Below are 21,308 nucleotides of genomic sequence, written 5' to 3'. Positions count from 1 at the left end.
AACGTCGTAATGCCATCACATTGAACGGATATTACGTTGAAAAATAAAGTTATGTAGTCAATAAGGTCTTGTCAGAGTAAAACTGTGTGTCTGGCGGGGACTCGAATCCGAGATTTTTGTCTTTCACGGTAGAGCACTTGCTCCCGACAGGAAAAGGTCCCGAGTTCGTGTCTAGGTTCGGCACACAGTTTGGTTTGCCAGCAAATTTCAGTTTTATATGAGCGCACACTCTGCTGCAGAGTGAAAATTTAATTCTGGAATAATATGGTGTATTGTATTGAGCAAGCAGTAAAGGAAACAAAAGAAAATTTCGGAGTAGGAATTAAAATCCATGGAGAAGAAATAAAAGCTTTGAGGTTCGCCGATGACATTGTAATTCTGTCAGAGACAGCAAAGGGACCTAGAAGAGCAGTTGAACGGAATGGACAGTGTCTTGAAAGGAGGACATAAGATGAACATCAACAAAAGCAAAACGAGGAGAATGGAATGTAGTCGAATTAAATCGGGTGATGCTGCAGGAATTAGATTAGGAAATGAGACACTTAAAGAAGTGAATGAGTTTTGCGATTTGGGGAGCAAAATAACTGATGATGGTCGAAGTAGAGAGCATATAAAATGTAGACTGGCAATGGCAAGGAAAGCGTTTCTGAAGGAGAGAAATTTGTTAACATCAAGTATAGATTTAAATGTGAGGAAGCCGTTTCGGAAAGTATTTGTATGGAGTGTAGCCACGTATGGCAGTGAAACGTGGACGATAAATAGTTTAGACAAGAAGAGAATAGAAGCTTTCGGATTGTGGTGCTACAGAAGAATGCTGAAGATTAGTTGGGTAGATCACATAACTAACGAGGAGGTATTGAACAGAATTGGAAAGAAGAGAAATTTGTGGCACAACTTGACTAGAAGAAGGGATAGGTTGGTGGGGCATATTCTGAGGCATCAAGGGATCACCAATTTAGTATTGAAGGGCAGCGTGGACGGTAAAAATCGTAGAGGGAGACCAAGAGATGAGTACACTAAACGGATTCAGAAGGATGTAGGTTGCAGTAGGTATTGGGATATGAAGAAGCTTGCACAGGATAGAATAGCATGGAGAGCTGCATCAAACCAGTCTCAGGACTGAAGACCACAACAACAACATGGTGTATTGGAATCCTAAATAAAATCAATTTACTTTCAGAAAAAAACGGTTGTACAATTGTATGCGACGTGGAATGGCTACTACATTAAAAACTGAAAACAAATTTCGAACTGAAGCATACAAATCACAACTACTTTGCCAAGATTATGGGCTGTTATTTTCAGAGAACAGTAGAGAAGTGATGGCCTTCCGTGTTAGTGAGCCAGTCCGTTCCGAAATAATGATCGACGGTTATAGCCTCTAATAAGAGTTGTACGAACCTCATGTGTCAGACGCCTTGATAAACACCAATAACTTCAATGAGATACGGGAAAAAACGCAGGAACTTTACCTCCCTTCCCTTTCTCCAAATAGCAAGAAATTATAACCGATGTAACTGTCGTACTGGAAACGCAGGTTCGTAATGTTACGACCCACGTTAGGGGTACCAGCAAAACGGAGACATTGATTGTCTAACAAAGTACCCACCAAATGAGCCAGAAGTACTATTTATACGTGAAAGAGGTATCCTCGGGTCAAAGAGCGCCCCCCCCCCCCCCAGACCTCTCCACTTCTTCTCCATATTTGATCCAACAGCACAATGACTCGGATATCATTCTGGATATGTACCTGTACTTTACCACCAACACTCATCACCCGCATACAGACGAGTCGTCTGAGCAGGAAACGGTTTCCCGTAATCCGTGGCCCAGTGCTTGTGTCTCTCACAGCACTGTAAACGGACAGAAGTGAGTGCACTTGTATGGCGCGAATAGTTGTACTCTCCAGTATCCTTGTTCTCGATGAACTACGAGATAACGCTGGCCGAGGTCAAGCAGGGCCCGTGCTCCTATCTCCGGCAGTTATTCCATCCTCACAGTGAAAACAAGACGGAGAGTACTTAGATCGGCACACACACACACACACACACACACACACACACACACACACACATACACACACACACACACTCACAACACACGTTTTTCGACAACGAGATCGCTAGAGACGGAGTAGAAGCGGTTTTTTTTTTTAAAGAAAAGGAAGATCAAAGAAATAGGAGGTGCCCTCCCAAAGGATCCTTCCCAGCATTTGCCTGGAGTGATTCAGAAAATCACGAAAAACCTAAATCTGCATGGTCGTACGGGGATTTGGACCGTCGTCCTCCCGATTGTGAGTCCAGTGTGCTAATCACCGCACCATCTCGCTTGGAAAAATTTAAAGATTTGGTTTTATGTATATAGGCAGAAGCGGTGAGTGAAAATTTGTACCAATGCCGGGAATCAAACACTGTCTCCCGCTTACTAGGTATCTGCGTTAGCCACTGAGCCACCTTGCCACAGCGGTTCACTCAACTGCACGGATTATCCTGGCGCGTCTCCATCCTGTAATCAAATTCTCACTGCCATCCCAGTCCACCTCAAATTCTCTCTTACGCATGAACTGAATTGCCGAGGCTCTCCATTTTCTGGAATGGCACCTCAACATGGAACGCTGGGGGATCCAGCCTGAATCCCAGATGCAGGTACTTATACAAAAGAAATGACACAATGTCAGACACTTTACTAGTCTGATACAGATGTGATATTTTGTAACTTATCTTAACAGGCTAGTAGAGTCACTGAATTTAAAGTTGTAATCTCCCAAATCTGTCCAAGGTTTCCAGAGGTTTTCTTGATTACTAGACGAATGCCAAAACTGGATGTTGCCTTCCAAATTTTCCCATAAAGGGCCTCTATCGCTTCCCTCCCTTCTTAGTTAGGTAAAGGTGCTGATACCATCGAAGATTTTGGAACTTAATGCACTGTACACAGTTAGGACACCTGCTGCTAATGCCCTCGGCTTCCACCGAGCCCACTTTTGGTTCTTGTTTGTTCCACGTAGCTCGTTGTTGACCTTGTTTTATAATTTTAACAGCACGCGGAATCCAGCTTTATTGACTTCCAAATTTGTTTTATTGCCTGTACTGACTTTGCCATCTCGTGCGACTCACTTCGGATTTAAATTTTTACAGAAAACAATGAAACTATTACGAAAATGTGTGTTAGTTTACGGGAGACCGCGACACGTTCCATATCTCCAAGCAATGGACACACCTCTCAAATTTCTTCTTAAATAGGTGGCGAACGGCCGGCGTTGATGTCTTGCGGCTTTAAGCCTAGATACCGAGCACACAGTAGTGGTTCCCGCCATCATGATAATCTTTCAGTCGCAGTTACGCCGTAAACGGTTTGAAGAACTCAACGTTTCCCATTGCCAAAAAGCCAGCCTGACACTATGGGTATTCTACAGTCATACTCCGAAAGCCGCCTTATGGTGTGAGGTTTGCGAAATGTGCCAGCAAGGCATTTGGTACGAATCAAAGTGTGCTGCCCTCTTGCGCCACTGACAAGGGAACCTCCCCATCGCACCCCCCTCAGATTTAGTTATGACTTGGCACAGTGGATAGGCCTTGATAAACTGAACACAGATCAATTGAGAAAACAGGAAGAAGTTGTGTGGAACTGTGAAAAAATAAGTAAAATATACAAACTGGTCATCAGTCTAGGCCACATAAGCAACATAAAGGAGAACGTGAGCTCAGGAGCGCCGTGGTCCCGTGGTAGAGTGAGCAGCTGCAGAAGGAGAGGTCCTTGGTTCAAGTCTTCCCACGAGTGAAAATTTTACTTTCTTTATTTTTGCATAGTTATTATCTGTCCATTCGTTCATTGACGTCTCTGTTCACTGTAATAAGTTTAGTGTCTGTGTTTTGCGACCGCAACGCAAAACCGTGCGATTAGTAGACGAAAGGACGTGCCTCTCCAATCGAAACCGAAAACATTTGATCGCAAGGTCATAGGTCAACCGATTCCTCCACAGGAAAACACATCTGATATATTCTATACGATACTGGTGACGGCATGTGCGTCATATGACAGGAATATGTTGTCGACCCACCTAACTTGTACACTTGGCGAATGGTTAAAAAAGATTCTTCTACCTTGCCCGATTTAGGTTTTCTTGTGGATGTGATAATCACTCCCAAAAAAGTGATGAAAACAAGAGTTTGTCACATAAACTGAAAATAAAAGATTAAAGTATTCACTCGATGGAAGATTTGAACCAAGGACCTTTCGTTCCGCAGCTGCGCACGTTACCACGAGACCACGGCGCCGCTGCGGTCCCAGTGTCCTTAATGTTGCATATCTTGCCATGAACTACTCAGTTTGTATATTTTGCTTATGTTTTCACAGTTCCACACAACTTCTTCCTGTTTTCTCAATTGATCTGTGTTCAGTTTTTCAAGACCTATCCACTGTGCCAACTTATAACTAAATCTGAGGGGGGTGCGATGGGGAGGTTCCCTTGTGAGTTGTAATCGTGCGCCATGTTTCACACAACGAAAGAGACAATAATCGTAGTGTACAAACTCCGAGGGTACCCTGAACACTAATAAACGCTTTCCAAACAGCTCAATCTTCCTCCACGCCATTTGCAACCGTCTGAAATTACCTTTGACACGCAAGGTTGCCAGTTAACCAGGTATTCCGCGGCTATCAACACAGAAGATGCCGTGAAGCGCCTTTTTAGTGCCTGCACTGCAGCCTTCGGAACCATTCTCCTGGCTCTGGCCAGCACGAGGGGAATGTGTTGAGCGACTTCAGCGCTCATCCACTGTGTGGGGAAGGGTGCTGCCCACATTTCTACCATGTGGCCCTCAGTCGCTTGGCGTTCTTTCTACAGTCGTTGAAATTTGAAAGCGAGCACTGACGCTCGGTGAAGCCAAGCCGGGCACTTTCATTCATCTGCCTATTGAGAGAGCCTACGAGCAATACATAAACCTTGCCATCTCACAAGGAAGTCATCGTAACTGACAGACTCTTAAAAGAAACATATTTGAGATAAAAGAAGCAAATAATTGTCACAAAAAAAAAATGGTTCAAATGGCTCTGAGCACTATGGGACTTAACTTCTGAGGTCATCAGTCCCCTAGAACTTAGAACTACAGGGTTATTACAAATGATTGAAGCGATTTCACAGCTCTACAATAACTTTATTAGTTGAGATATTTTCACAATGCTTTGCACACACATACAAAAACTCAAAAAGTTTTTTAGGCATTCACAAATGTTCGATATGTGCCCCTTTAGTGATTCGGCAGACATCAAGCCGATGATCAAGTTCCTCCCACACTCGGCGCAGCATGTCCCCATCAATGAGTTCGAAAGCATCGTTGATGCGAGTTCGCAGTTCTGGCACGTTTCTTGGTAGAGGAGGTTTAAACACTGAATCTTTCACGTAACCCCACAGAAAGAAATCGCATGGGGTTAAGTCGGGAGAGCGTGGAGGCCATGACATGAATTGTTGATCATGATCTCCACCACGACCGATCCATCGGTTTTGCAATCTCCTGTTTAAGAAATGCTTCTGCTTTAGCCTTTTCCGTAAGATTTTCCAAACTGTCGGCTGTGGTACGTTTAGCTCCCTGTTTGCTTTATTCGTCGACTTTCGCGGCTACGCGTGAAACTTGCCCGCACCCGTTGAACCGTTTCTTCGCTCACTGCAGGCCGACCCGTGGATTTCCCCTTACAGAGACATCCAGAAGCATTAAATGCGCATACCATCGCCGAATGGAGTTAGCAGTTGGTGGATCTTTGTTGAACTTCGTCCTGAAGTGTCGTTGCACTGTTATGACTGACTGATGTGAGTGCATTTCAAGCACGACATACGCTTTCTCGGCTCCTGTCGCCATTTTGTCTCACTGCGCTCTCGAGCGCTCTGGCGGCAGAAACCTGAAGTGCGGCTTCAGCCGAACAAAACTTTATGAGTTTTTCTGCGTATCTGTAGTGTGTCGTGACCATATGTCAATGAATGGAGCTACAGTGAATTTATGAAATCGCTTCAGTCATTTGTAATAGCCCTGTACTTAAACCTAACTAAGCTAAGGACATCACACACACCCATGCCCGAGGCAGGATTCGAACCTTCGACCGTAGCGGTCACGCGGTTCCAGACTGTAGCGCCTAGAACCGCTCGGCCATCCGGCCGGCATAATTGTCACCATTCGACATAAAAGTTTTCTGGGTATGGCACCACGTGGTAATGTATAAAACTATTGCTTCTGTAGAAAAACCAACGTTTCGGCCACGGTTGCAGCGGCCTTCTTCTAGGTGTAATTACGTAGCCATAAATCATCACCATAAAATAAGGTAAATTAGAGGGTGGACACAAAGATTTAAGTGTCCGTTTTTCTCGCACATTGAGAGTGGAACAGTAGGGAAATAATACGAAGATAGTTCCACGAATCTTGAGCCGGGCACTTAATTCTGAGTAGCAGAGTAGTCTTGTAGATGCACGCTTACTTTGTGTACCATGTGTGTGGCAACCACAAGGAACCCTAGCTAATATGGTATTTGCTTATACAACTTTACACATAGGTACCATATTTCTCTAACACACAAATTACACAGCTATCTAAACTTTTTTTTATTACATCAGTGACAGATGTTTACGCAATTACACAGTTGGATAACTTCACACTTATGAAATTGTATTTTGTCTGTACTTTGTGAAATGCTCATATTTTTTCGGAACCATTGTGATACTATGAGAGCTTTGAATGATATATTTGGTAAGGGAGCATGATTTTAAAGTATGTTTGAGGTAGATGACATTATTGAAATGAGCAGAGAATATTTTTTTAGGGTTTGAAATTATTGCAGAAAGCTACGACGTTTTTGAGATTTGACTGAGGTGTTATGATGTTATTATTACGACGACGATGTGTATTATGTTGTTGAGGAATGTTTATTATGCTACGTATTTCTCATTATGAAATATTGAAGAAGTGTCGACGAATATGTATATGTATAATTATTCTAAGGGGACGTTTCATATGGCGACCCTGCCAGGATATCTCACTGGAATCTTCTGATTTTTTTTTTCTTGTAGTTTGTGTAATTAGTGTAGCTTTTGTTTATTGCTAGCGCGTAATTGTAGAGAAAATCTCCTCTGTAGTTGCAGTCTTTCATTGTTGTAATACTCGCCATTGTAGTGTTAGGCAGCTGGCTCTGAACAGGGCGTAGCGTTGCGCAGTTGGAGGTGAGCCGCCAGCAGTGGTGGATGTGGGGAGAGAGATGGCGGAGTGTTGTAGTTTGTGATGAACTGCTATGTATATTATGACTATTGATGATATTAAGGTAAATACATTGTTTGTTCTCTATTAATATCTTTCATTTGCTAACTATCCCTATCAGTAGTTAGTGCCTTCAGTAGTTTGAATCTTTTATTTAGCTGGCAGTAGTGGCGCTCACTGTATTGCAGTAGCTTGAGTAGCGAAGATTTTTGTGAGGTAAGTGATTTGTGAGAGGTATAGTTTACTGTTAGTCAGGGCCCATTCTTTCGTAGGGATTTTTTGAAAGTCAGATTGCGTTGCGCTAAAAATATTGTGTGTCAGTTTAAGCACAGTCATGTATAATTGTTCAAAGGGGACGTTTCACAGTAGGGAAATAATACGAAGATAGTTCCACGAATCTTGTGCCGGGCACTTAATTGTGAGTAGCAGAGTAGTCTTGTAGATGAAGGAACGACGCCAGTGTGTACTTACCTCGTACGTGGACGTGATGCCGAGGTCGTAGAAGACAGGCAGGAAGGCAAAGGCGTTTATCGCGGCGCTCAGGATGACGCCGAGACAGACGTAGGCGTACTGCATGCCGTACAGGTAGCTCTCCGTGGCGATGCCCAGCAGCATGATGCCCGAGATGAAGCTGCCCAACCCACGAGCAAGAAAACACAAGTTCAGAGGCGTGCACTGCGTGGACTTCTCAGTTTAATAACAACTTGGCACACTAAAAGCTTGTCATTACTTTTTTTTTTGGGCATCAGTCTACTTGTAACAACAACAACGTTATACTATTGTACATACACTCCTGGAAATGGAAAAAAGAACACATTGACACCGGTGTGTCAGACCCACCATACTTGCTCCGGACACTGCGAGAGGGCTGTACAAGCAATGATCACACGCACGGCACAGCGGACACACCAGGAACCGCGGTGTTGGCCGTCGAATGGCGCTAGCTGCGCAGCATTTGTGCACCGCCGCCGTCAGTGTCAGCCAGTTTGCCGTGGCATACGGAGCTCCATCGCAGTCTGTAACACTGGTAGCATGCCGCGACAGCGTGGACGTGAACCGTATGTGCAGTTGACGGACTTTGAGCGAGGGCGTATAGTGGGCATGCGGGAGGCCGGGTGGACGTACCGCCGAATTGCTCAACACGTGGGGCGTGAGGTCTCCACAGTACATCGATGTTGTCGCCAGTGGTCGGCGGAAGGTACACGTGCCCGTCGACCTGGGACCGGACCGCAGCGTTGCACGGATGCACGCCAAGACCGTAGGATCCTACGCAGTGCCGTAGGGGACCGCACCGCCACTTCCCAGCAAATTAGGGACACTGTTGCTCCTGGGGTATCGGCGAGGACCATTCGCAACCGTCTCCATGAATCTGGGCTACGGTCCCGCACACCGTTAGGCCGTCTTCCGCTCACGCCCCAACATCGTGCAGCCCGCCTCCAGTGGTGTCGCGACAGGCGTGAATGGAGGGACGAATGGAGACGTGTCGTCTTCAGCGATGAGAGTCGCTTCTGCCTTGGTGCCAATGATGGTCGTATGCGTGTTTGGCGCCGTGCAGGTGAGCGCCACAATCAGGACTGCATACGACCGAGGCACACAGGGCCAACACCCGGCATCATGGTGTGGGGAGCGATCTCCTACACTGGCCGTACACCACTGGTGATCGACGAGGGGACACTGAATAGTGCACGGTACATCCAAACCGTCATCGAACCCATCGTTCTACCATTCCTAGACCGGCAAGGGAACTTGCTGTTCCAACAGTACAATGCACGTCTGCATGTATCCCGTGCCACCCAACGTGCTCTAGAAGGTGTAAGTCAACTACCCTGGCCGGCAAGATCTCCGGATCTGTCCCCCATTGAGCATGTTTCGGACTGGATGAAGCGTCGTCTCACGCGGTCTGCACGTCCAGCACGAACGCTGGTCCAACTGAGGCGCCAGGTGGAAATGGCATGGCAAGCCGTTCCACAGGACTACATCCAGCATCTCTACGATCGTCTCCATGGGAGAATAGCAGCCTGCATTGCTGCGAAAGGTGGATATACACTGTACTAGTGCCGACATTGTGCATGCTCTGTTGCCTGTGTCTATGTGCCTGTGGTTCTGTCAGTGTGATCATGTGATGTATCTGACCCCAGGAATGTGTCAATAAAGTTTCCCCTTCCTGGGACAATGAATTCACGGTGTTCCTATTTCAATTTCCAGGAGTGTATAATAATTTTTCTTCTGATTTTCGATAAATTAGTGTAATCGATATTCTGATTTCATTTCTTTTTCTTTTCTTGCCATTGTGTTAAAGAAACTGTAAACAATTTTCGATGTGAATATTAATGTTTATGTCAAATGTTTAAGCAATATTATAACAGAATTGAATTGTAAGAAACGTTGAAACTATTGTAAGATGTTAAAGTTGTAATTGTGCGCCTGGTCCATACGTAGGCAATGTATTAGGATATGCAGAATGCAAAACCTCGGGTGAATACCCTGTCTGTAGGGGAGCGGTAAAAGGAGGATGGCAGGCGAGCGCGGGAAAATTCACACGGGCGCTGCACGGCATAACGGGCTCAGCAGTAGATAGTCGGAGTTGGGCATCGGTCTGAGTAACAACGTACCGGATCGAGGAGGCTCTCCTGGAAGACGTAGTTTCATTGAGCCTCGGATGTGCCGTTTCCGACGACTATACAGCATGGCAAAATTCCATAGGCACTAAATGGAAAAGTATTGCGACGCTAAGAAGAAGCAAAGTGCCGATACATCAAGAGCCATTGCTGTGATTGTATGTGTGTTCTGTGCCTCGCCATCTCGCCGCCCGCCAACCGCCACATCGATACAAACAGGTTGAAACTTTTAGTACTGTATTCGTGTGGACCAGTGTTACTTTTGTTCCTTACTGTTCAATAACAACTTAACTTTTACCAGAACTGTCCTATCATTTAATTATCCTCATCACTAACCTAGACAGGGCCCTTTCCACATGTTGTGCAATCTGAGTGTCCCGAGATGAAGATTTAAAGTTTATGTTAATAATAATTACCTGCAGAATTAATGAAATAATAGACAAATAATATAGGTCTGACAAAGTTGGAAGATAATGTTGAAATTGGTTTAGTAATGAAGGCTAATTAATTTGAGACAAAAATAATGGTAGTTAAATGAGCAAGAAATAAGACAAAAAGAGTAGTAACTCATATATTGGAAATCTTGAGTGCTTTACGATTTCGATAATCAAAAATTTCAGTACAGTGATCATAACAGTTTCAGGATACCCCTCCCCCCCCCTCTTTTCTTTTCTATTCATGTAAATTCTGAAATGTACTGAACTGATTTGACCAGCAAAGTTAAAGTCAAGATAAAACCAAAAGTTATTAGTGTTTTACCCTTTTCAAAATTGACATTGTATGTGTGTTTCGAAAGTGCTATCTCTAGGGTAACCTATGCCCGATTTTAATCAGATCAATAGACTGTACGAAGTTTGTAGTAAACATTATAGTGTATTGTTGTGTATTTATGGCTTGTCCATATTAATACACAAAGTGAAATTATTAGTTCAGTAGATTTTCTGGTTCTAAAATTTACCATATTATGCAGTGTTATTAGTGTTGTTTTGCATACACGTACATCAACTTGTACAGGGAAGAAACTCAATTAATGCCTAATTAGGCTGGCGACCGTTTTATTAACAAATTGGTAGCATCTGCTGTGTTGTTTCTTGTCCGTCCTAATGTGTAGTTGCACTTCAGACTTGCTTGACGTATCATTGTTGTTACTGAGTGGGTGAAAGTCTGATTTTGCCTCCATTCTGGTACACGCGGTCAACATATATACCAAAATCCTTTCTTATAAGGTGAAGCCCGTCAACTTACCATAGTACAGGCTTTAATAAGTATCGTGCGCAGTAGCATAGGGTTACATACTAACTGGTTTGATGCGGCCCGCCACGAATTCCTTTCCTGTGCTAACCTCTTCATCTCAGAGTAGCACTTGCAACCTACGTCCTCAATTATTTGCTTGACGTATTCCAATCTCTGTCTCCCTCTACAGTTTTTGCCCTCTACAGCTCCCTCTAGTACCATGGAAGTCATTCCCTCATGTCTTAGCAAATGTCCTATCATCCTGTCCCTACTCCTTATCAGTGTTTTCCACAGATTCCTTTCCTCTCCGATTCTGCGTAGAACCTCCTCATTCCTTACCTTATCAGTCCACCTAATTTTCAACATTCGTCTATAGCACCACGTCTCAAATGCTTCGATTCTCTTCTGTTCCGGTTTTTCCACAGTCCATGTTTCACTACCATACAATGCTGTACTCCAGACGTACATCCTCAGAAATTTCTTCCTCAAATAAGGCCGGTATTTGATATTAGTAGACTTCTCTTGGCCAGAAATGCCTTTTTTGCCATAGCGAGTCTGCTTTTGATGTCCTCCTTGCTCCGTCCGTCATTGGTTATTTTACTGCCTAGGTAGCAGAATTCCTTAACTTCATTGACTTCGTGACCATCAATCCTGATGTTCAGTTTCTCGCTGTTCTCATTTCTACTACTTCTCATTACCTTCGTCTTTCTCCGATTTACTCTCAAACCATACTGTGTACTCATTTGACTGTTCATTCCGTTCAGCAGATCATTTAATTCTTCTTCACTTTCACTCAGGATAGCAATGTCATCAGCGAATCGTATCATGGATATCCTTTCACCTTGTATTTTAATTCCACTCCTGAACCTTTCTTTTATTTCCATCACTGCTTCCTCGATGTACAGATTGAAGAGTAGGGGCGAAAGGCTACAGCCCTCTCTTATACCCTTCTTAATACGAGCACTTCGTTCTTGATCGTCCACTCTTATTATTCCCTCTTGGTTGTTGTACATATTGTATATGACTCGTCTCTCCCTATAGCTTACTTTTTTCAGAATCTCGAACAGCTTGCACCATTTTATATTGTCGAACGCTTTTTCCAGGTCGACAAATCCTATGAAAGTGTCTTGATTTTTCTTTAGCCTTGCTTCCATTATTAGCCGTAACGTCAGAATGGCCTCTCTCGTCCCTTTACTTATCCTAAAGACAAATTGATCGTCACCTAGCGCATTCCCAATTTTCTTTTCCATTCTTCTGTGTATTATTCTTGTAAGCAGCTTCGATGCATGAGCTGCTAAGATGATTGTGCGATAATTCTCGCACTTGTCAGCTCTTGCCGTCTTCGGAATTGTGTGGATGATGCTTTTCCGAAAGTCAGATGGTATGTCGCCAGACTCATATATTCTACACACCAACGTGAATAGTCGTTTTGTTGCCACTTCCCCCAATGATTTTAGAAATTCTGATGGAATGTTATCTATCCCTTCTGCCTTATTTGACCGTAAGTCCTCCAAAGCTCTTTTAAATTCCGATTCTAATACTGGATCCCCTATCTCTTCTAAATCGACTCCTGTTTCTTCTTCTATCACATCAAACAAATCTTCACGCTCATAGACGCTTTCAGTGTATTCTTTCCACCTATCTGCTCTCTCCTCTGCATTTAACAGTGGAATTCACGTTGCACTCTTAATGTTACCACCGCTGCCTTTAATGTCACCAAAGGTTGTTTTGACTTTCCTGTATGCTGAGTCTGTCCTTCCGACAATCATATCTTTTTCGATGTCTTCACATTTTTCCTGCAGCCATTTCGTCTTAGCTTCCCTGCACTTCCTATTTATTTCATTCCTCAGCAACTTGTATTTTTGTATTAAGCTAGGGGGTCAAACAAAGGATACAAGAATTTATAGAGAACAAGGTATAGGATCAGATCATTTTCTACTAATCTCCAAAACAGATCTTAACTTTTAATGATCGTATAGGAAATATCCCAGTAACGAATATAACGGGGCCTCTTGGAGAACCGGTATCTAATGAAAATGGAAAAATACTGAGAGTTTTTGCCACTTAACAATAATCTGAAAATAACAAGCTCACGTTTTAAGAAAACAGATATACCTAACTACACTTGGGCCAGTTGTGGTCTTAGATCAACAATTGACTACGTTTTAGTAAATGATAAGCTAGGGGGTCAAACAAAGGATACAAGAATTTATAGAGAACAGGGTATAGGATCAGATCATTTTCTACTAATCTCCAAAACATCTCTTTTTACGAAATGGAAAAAATGACAAAGCAAAAAAGTAACAAAAAAAAATCGAAGCGTTTCTAAAGTATATTTTCTTGAAGTGAACAGCATGAAACATCTTTTCCAAAGCAGATTAAATAATTATTTGTTTAACTAAGCTTGTAAATAATCTGTTTTGAGACGTTTTTCTCAGGCAAGAAGTGTTTCATACCATCACTTCAGGTTTCGTAGTTATTTACGAGAGTCATTCGGAAAGTAAAGTCCGATCGGTCGCGTAAAGATGAAAATCTGAGGGACTCAAGTCCGGGATGAATGCTGGGTGATCAAACACTTCCATCGCAAACGCAGCGGGAATTTGTTCGCTGTGGCCGAGAACTGTCATGCTGATAGAAACGCTTCGGGGTTATGTTATGTAGGCTGCATGACATCTGGCGAAACTTCTTAGCATGACTTCACACCTGACAGGGGACACTATCTTCTAGACATATTTACGCGCTCATCGTGCGCTCAGAATTGAAAAATGCGACGTGATGCGACAGAGAGGAATACAAGGGACACAGCGGAACACGTCTGCGCGTGGCTTTGCCGGATTCTCACTGTAGTTTTAATTTCGTGAGCTCTCGGAGGTTGAAAAAATAGTCCTCGTATTTAGTTTACAATTCGATACATGCATGATTCCCTCGTTGTTTACCCGCAATCAGTTACACCAGAGTCGTCTATACTTCTGCTGCCTCCATTCATAAACGCGGCGCGGACTGGTCGCGCGGCCTCGGGTGCCATGTTAAGGATTGCGAGGCCCCTCCCGCCTGAGGTTCGAGTCCTCCCTCGGGCATGGGTGTGTGTGTTGTTCTTAGCATAAGTTAGTTTAAGTAATGAGTAAGTCTAGCGACCGATGATCTCCCTTAGGAATTCACACACATCTGAACATTTTTTTTTTTCCATTGAGATCTGCCGTCATTTCTGAATTAGTTCAAGGTGTACTCTAACACACATCAAGTTATATAAAATCCATGAGGTTTTACAGCCTCGCTGATAACCTCTGAAAACCAACAGGTTAAGTACAAAAGCATCATTCTCAAGGTTCTAAACATATTCTTTTTAACGCATACAAATGAAAGTTTATAATTAAAAATCCACTTCTGGAACAGTATGAACTGCCAAAAAGGAGTTGATTTAGGCTAAATTTAAAAACTGCCTTTGGTACCTATCAGACATTTGTTGCTGGGCATTTTTTGGCTGTCTATTGCATTTTCTGAGAGACTGGCAACTTTAGTAATGAGTAACAATGATAACTACGTCTTCTAGTGTTCGTTTACTTTCGTTTTCAGTGGATGGATCGGCATCAGTAAGGTCACATGATCTCGCGCCACGACATATCATACAAAGGTTTAAGATTTAATTCAGAACACTAGTTCACAGTCTGGAGGATTAAAATTCACTCATCTTGCTACAAGCAAAGTGCAGTCATGTCAGAGGCAGAGACAGAACCAAGAAATAAGAGGCATGTCGCAAGTGGGCCAGGCTTCAGCACGTTACAACGCCGTGCCGAGAGAGAGGACAAACTCAGGAGAAAATAGCATGGGAAAGAAAACCAACGAAAATGTGACAACATATTCATTAGCTCGTAAGAGATGTCGAAAGAAACTGTGCCTGTTTGTTAAGAACCAGTATCAGAGAACCCATACAGCAGTTAAGAGCCTGTTAAGCGAATATAACAGAATAAGAAGGACACATTCGGCCGTTGCGGACGGAGCATCGCGTCATAGCTTCACATTAGCTCCCTTTAAATACTCGAGCTCTCCAGCTGTCAAAGAGTTGACCATTGGGATCGATGGAGTTCACAGTAATAGCCTTTTTGTGGTGTCTTGGTGCTGAAAGTTAATATCAAAAATATATAACACCATAAAAGACTACCGACTGGCACAATTCATCCAGTGCCTGTTGCAGAATAGACGGTATTTTGTCACGCTGCAGTCGAAGAAGAGCCGATGGCGGACCCAGAAAAACGGCCTACCTCAAGGTAGCGTGCTCGCCCCATTGCTGTATAACATTTATACCAATGACCAACCGATCAGCATGGACGCTCGCTCCTTCATCTATGCAGACGATACAGTCGTTGCCACCCAGGGAAAAACCTTTGAAGAGGTAGAAAGTAAATTAACTTTAGCGATTGAAAAGCTGGGTGACTATTATGATAATAACCACCTCAAGCCAAACCCAGCAAAAACCCAGGTTTGTGCTTTTCACCTACGTAATAAGGAAGCAAGGAGGAAACTCAACATAAGCTGGAAGGGACAACATCTATCTCACTACGACACACCAAAATATCTTGGGATTAAACTTGACCGTGCTCTCACCTACAAGGAACACTGTTTGGCCACAAAGATGAAAGTGAGTGCCAGGAACAACATCATCCGCAAGCTAACAAATAGCAGTTGGGGAGCGCAACCTACAGTTCTCCGCACGTCAGCTTTAGCTTTATGTATCTCCACTGCGAAGCACTCGGCACCCGTTTGGCAAAATTCCACCCACGCTGAACAAGTAAATAGAGCATTGAATGAGACTGGACGCATCGTGACAGGATGCCTCCGCCCAACTCCCACAACGCAGCTGTACCACCTCATGGGCATAGCCCCGCCAGACATCAGAAGAAGGACTGCCGCAGAAATCGAGAAACATAAACAGGAGACAGATCCCAGGCATCCAATGTTCGGATACAATCTTCAACCTCGCCTACTTAAATCAAGGAAGAGTTTCCTACGAACAACTGAAGCAACTCTTTTATCGCCTAGAGCACGACGAGAAGAGCTGTGGCACAATGTGGACACGGGAAGACCAGGGAATAGCCCCAGGGAAGAACCCACAGCTGGCTCTGAACTCCCATATACGACCTGGAAAGTCCTGAATAGACTACGAACAGGCGTATCAAGATGCAGAGCAAACTTGGAAAAATGGGGCTACGTCAGTGCAGACGAGCCCTGCGAGTGTGGAGAACAGCAAGACCCACAACACCTACTGGTCTGCAGGAAACTAAACAACCCGTGTTCGACTCAAGACCTATTTGAAGCAAATGACAAGGCTATTCAAGCTGCAGTGTATTGGGCTTCACGCGGGATATGAAAATCGCTCTGTTTCGCATCCTTAGCGCTTATCATTATATGTTACATACTTTTCCATATTATTGTAGTTAATTTACCTTATAACCATGTATTATTGTATTATAACTGCTTCTCTTGCATTGTAATATAATTTCTTTTGTAAAATGGTGATGTCTTGGATACGATAAATAAATAAACAGTAATAGCACTCGATTCCACGATTAAGATGCTGCAGCGAATCTATGTCATAGCCAAACGAGTGCTAAAAGGAATTCGGTAAACTTCGGTTACACAATAAAGCAGTCAAATGTAAAGGCCGTAAATTAAACTAAATATCTAGGAATTACAATTACGAACAACTTAAACCGGAAGGAACAGACAGAAAATGTTGTGGGGAGGGCTAACTAAAGACTGCGTTTTATTGTCAGGACACTTAGAAAATGTAACGGATCTACTAAGGAGACTGCCTACACTATGCTTGTCCGTCCTCTTTTAGAGTACTGCTGCGCGGCGTGGGATCCTTACCAGATAGGATTGACGGAGTACATCGAGAAAGTTCAAAGAAGGGCAGCACGTTTTGTATTATCGCGAAATAGGGGAGAGAGTGTCACAGAAATGATACAGGATTTGGGGTGGATATCATTAAAACAAAGGCGATTTTCGTTGCGGAGAAATCTTCTCATGAAACTCCAATCACCTACTGTCTCCTCCGAATGCGAAAATCTACATAGGCAGAAACGATCATCTTAATAAAATAAGGGAAATCAGAGCTCGCACAGAAAGACATAAGTGATCGTTTTTTCCGCGTGCTGTACGAGATTGGAATGACAGAGAATTATTGTGAGGGTGATTCGATGATCACTCTGCAGAGTAGCCATGTAGATGCATGTGTAGATGTAGATACTCCAGAACAGTCTACGAACCAGCCGAAATTGTATCTGAGATGATAGTTATCTGAGATGATAGTTATAAGAGTCGAGGGACATGAAAGGAGAGCAGTGGTTGGGAAGGGAGTAAGACAGGGTTGTAGCCTCTCCCCGATGTTGTTCAATCTGTATATTGAGCAAGCAGTAAAGGAAACAAAAGAAAAATTCGGAGTAGGTATTAAAATTCATGGAGAAGAAATAAAAACTTTGAGGTTCGCCGATGACATTATAATTCTGTCAGAGACAGCAAAGGACATGTAAGAGCAGTTGAATGGAATGGACAGTGTCTTGAAAGGAGGATATAAGATGAGCATCAACAAAAGCAAAACAAGGATAATGGAATGTAGTCTAATTAAGTCGGGTGATGCTGAGGGAATTAGATTAGGAAATGAGACACTTAAAGTAGTAAAGGAGTTTTGCTATTTGGGGAGCAAAATAACTGATGATGGTCGAAGTAGAGAGGATATAAAATGTAGACCGGCAATGGCAAGGAAAGCGTTTCTGAAGAAGAGAAATTTGTTAACATCGAGTATTGATTTAAGTGTCAGGAAGTCGTTTCTGAAAGTGTTTGTATGGAGTATAGCCATGTATGGAAGTGAAACATGGACGATAAATAGTTTGGACAAGAAGAGAATAGAAGCTTTCGAAATGTGGTGCTACAGAAGAATGCTGAAGATTAGATGGGTAGATCACATAACTAATGAGGAAGTATTGAATAGGATTGGGGAGAAGAGAAGTTTGTGGCACAACTTGACCAGAAGAAAGGATCGGTTGGTAGGACATGTTCTGAGGCATCAAGGGATCACCAATTTAGTATTGGAGGGCAGCGTGGAAGGTAAAAATCGTAGAGGGAGACCAAGAGATGAATACACTAAGCAGATTCAGAAGGATGTAGGTTGCAGTAGGTACTGGGAGATGAAAAAGCTTGCACAGGATAGAGTAGCATGGAGAGCTGCATCAAACCAGTCTCAAGACTGAAGACCACAACAACAACAACATGATGGTCTTCGCCTGATGAACTTCCTACTGTTCCCCGCCTATGACAGCTGATGGAGAAGCTGATTGTCCTCCGACCACAGCACGCCGCGGAGTCCTGACAGCACTGAACATCAGCGCGGAAACCAGCAGGTAGGGCTTCGTGGGGTTCACGTTCCTGTTCAACAATTAGACGCCTCCGGGTGCTGAGACCAATCTGGCCAGTAGGAAGGAGATCGACCGATCGCACGACTTCCGACACTACATTTCTCATGGGTCGTCAAGCGTCAACATAAACTTCGGAGTGGGATAGAACGCACTCCAATAGCTAATACAAGACCATTCGTGCTGGACCATAGCCGCGCCGGCTACTCGCCGTGGCGCGAAGTCACTCACTCTTCTGGGCCTGCAGACCAGGAACTGACTCAGCAGCCGTCAACGGGGATCCAACACGCAGCTGAATGAGGCATCGGCTACAAGGCCGGTGTGGAACAAGACGACTGTAAAAGTGGTTAGTAAATAATTGGACTCTGACAGTGTTTTACTAGAGTCGGAGACGCTTCACAGGTACCCAACTGCTATCGTGACTTCATGCACGGCAGTCTCCACTCGACCCCTCTGAAATGCTCTGCCAACTCTCCTGTCCGCTCTGGCCAAACACTGCACAACTAAAATTTGTTTCCGCACCTGGACTAGAACCTGCTACTTACAGGTAAATGACTTCCAACCATCGTGGGTTAGTGACCACCATTGTGGTCTGAATAATTTTTTCAGGAAGATGAATAAACATGGTTATGTGCCATTTGCTAAGAAACTGAAGGGTTAGGTTTCGTAATAAAACCAAAAAGTTGACCATTTTGTTTTTAAATTTAATGTATTGAAGTCACAAAGACCGAGAACGTAAAATAACCAAATTAAACCACTTATTACGTTAGCCAGTATTGGATGTATCACATCTGCGGCCAGTCTTGTTGAGCGTCTTTGAAGTTATTTACGCTTGTGAATTGCAAGAACGATCATCAAATGCAATTACGTTAAGGAATGTGTGCAGAAGAAAGGTTATGCAACACTGTCGGACCAAAGTATCGGGACACCTGTTAGTGGCCACGAATACTGGGTGTGACCACTCTTCGCCTTTGCCGGGGTCGCTTTAAACGGGGTATGCGGATATCTGTGACGGAATGGCAGCCCATTCTTCCGCAAGAGCCAAAACCAGAGAAGCTGCTGATGTTGGCTGCTGGGATTTGGAACTGCATCGACTTTCTAACTCATCCCAGAGGTGTCCCAATAGGTTCAGGTCGGCACTCCGTGAAGGTCATTCCATCTGAAGAATGTGTGCAGAAGAAAGGTGATGCAACAATGTCTGACCAAAGTATCGGGACACCAATTAGTGGCCACGAATACTGGATGTGACCACTCTTCACCTTCGCTGGGGACACTAAACGAGGTACGCGAATATCTGTGGAGGAATGGCAGTCCATTCTTCCGCAAGAGCCTAAACCAGAGAAGCTACCGATGTTAGCTGCTGGGATTTGGAGCTGCGTCGACTCATCCCAAAGGTGTTCCAATCGGTTCAGGTCAGGATTCTGTGTAAGCCATTCCATCTGAAGAATGTTATTATCCACAAACCATTGACTCACAGAAGCTGATCTATGACAAGTGGCACTGTAACACTGATACAGTCGTCCTCTTCAAACTATTCCTCTACTGTACGCAGTGCACAATTGTAAAGGTTGTTAATATCCTTCTCCCATTTAGCGTTTACTTACGTGTGTTAAGGGGACCACACCTTTCTTCCGTAACACTACCTTCTCTCTACTTCACTGTTAGCTCTACACACGATGACAGACAATTTTCTCTAGGCATTCTCGAAACCCGAACCCTTCCATCAGATTTCCAGTCATCCACTGCCCATTGGTGTCGCTCTTCACACGATCTCTAGCGTCGCTTAGCAGACACTAAAGAAATGCGTGACTGATGAGAAGCATTCGAGCATTACTTACATGTCTATCCGGCGCTATGGTGGTAAGGCGCGACCCTCGATATTTTGGAGGAGATTGAAACTTACGTCAGCTATCAGGAGGATGTGAATCTTTTGACAAAAGAGCAGGTAAATGGGTCAAATGGCCCTGAGCACTATGGGACTTAACATCTGAGGTCATCAGTCCCCTAGAAATTAGAACTACTTAAATCTAACTAACCTAAGGACATCACACACATCCATGCCCGAGGCAGGATTCGAACCTGCGACCGTAGCAGTCGCGCGGTTCCAGACTGAAGTGCCTAGAACCGCTCGGCAACTCCAGCCGGCAATGAGCAGGTAACGAGGTGTCGTAAATGCTTTTTCGATTTCTTCCACGATGTAATAGTGGATAAAAAATAAAAGAGGACTTTTTAAACTATATGTTGATCTTCAACTGCTTTGTTATTTTCCGCTTCGTATTAAGGTCGCAATCTAAAAATTATGAAATTCCGTACAAGTTAGCCTTAGACTTTCTTCATTTAAACCGTGAGGTCCTCTGGTGGGAGTATCGTAAGTTTTCTTCTGACAGCTGTGGCGAGTTTTATTCAAGAGAAACTATAAAGTTCCAGGTGGCTCTTTTTACATGTTGACGTTTTCGTAATTTTGATGACAAGTGACAAAACATAAAAATTGTTTTATTAATTTTATTTCTTAAACTTATGTCGCATAGTACGATGTAGAAAGCGCTCATCTTATGTATTCTGTGCTTTCATTATGGCTCCGTAGAGAACCAGTCTCACTTCATGTTTTGGCTTCGACTGGTGTGTCACTTATTGTATTAGACAACAAATGTTGTTTGTCAGTTTTGTATGGAAGTCATTTTGCGTACTTTCAATTCTTTGGTAAGAAGTGGTATGCATTTCCTTTTCTTTATTTGCTCTAATCATTTTCAACCACTTGAAGCGCCATGTTACTGTAGCATTTGTATCGCTTTTTGTTATTTTTATTAGGCACT

At 43.6% G+C, this 21,308-nt stretch overlaps 1 protein-coding gene across 2 annotated transcripts in view; it reads right to left on the bottom strand.

The window, feature by feature from the left end:
• The window catches only part of LOC124802827 (sodium-coupled monocarboxylate transporter 1-like), a 319,127-nt gene that overhangs the window by 273,882 nt on the left and 23,937 nt on the right, over positions 1–21,308 (bottom strand). For both annotated transcript variants that reach the window (XM_047263835.1, XM_047263834.1), the window contains exon 3: positions 7,707–7,866. In XM_047263835.1, coding sequence (XP_047119791.1) covers positions 7,707–7,866 — 160 coding nt within the window. The remainder of the gene's footprint in view (positions 1–7,706; positions 7,867–21,308) is intronic.

Source organism: Schistocerca piceifrons, chromosome 6, assembly GCF_021461385.2.
Source record: "Schistocerca piceifrons isolate TAMUIC-IGC-003096 chromosome 6, iqSchPice1.1, whole genome shotgun sequence".
Taxonomy (NCBI): domain Eukaryota; kingdom Metazoa; phylum Arthropoda; class Insecta; order Orthoptera; family Acrididae; genus Schistocerca; species Schistocerca piceifrons.
Note: the sequence above shows the minus strand (reverse complement) of the source record. Positions and strands in the feature narration are given on the sequence as shown.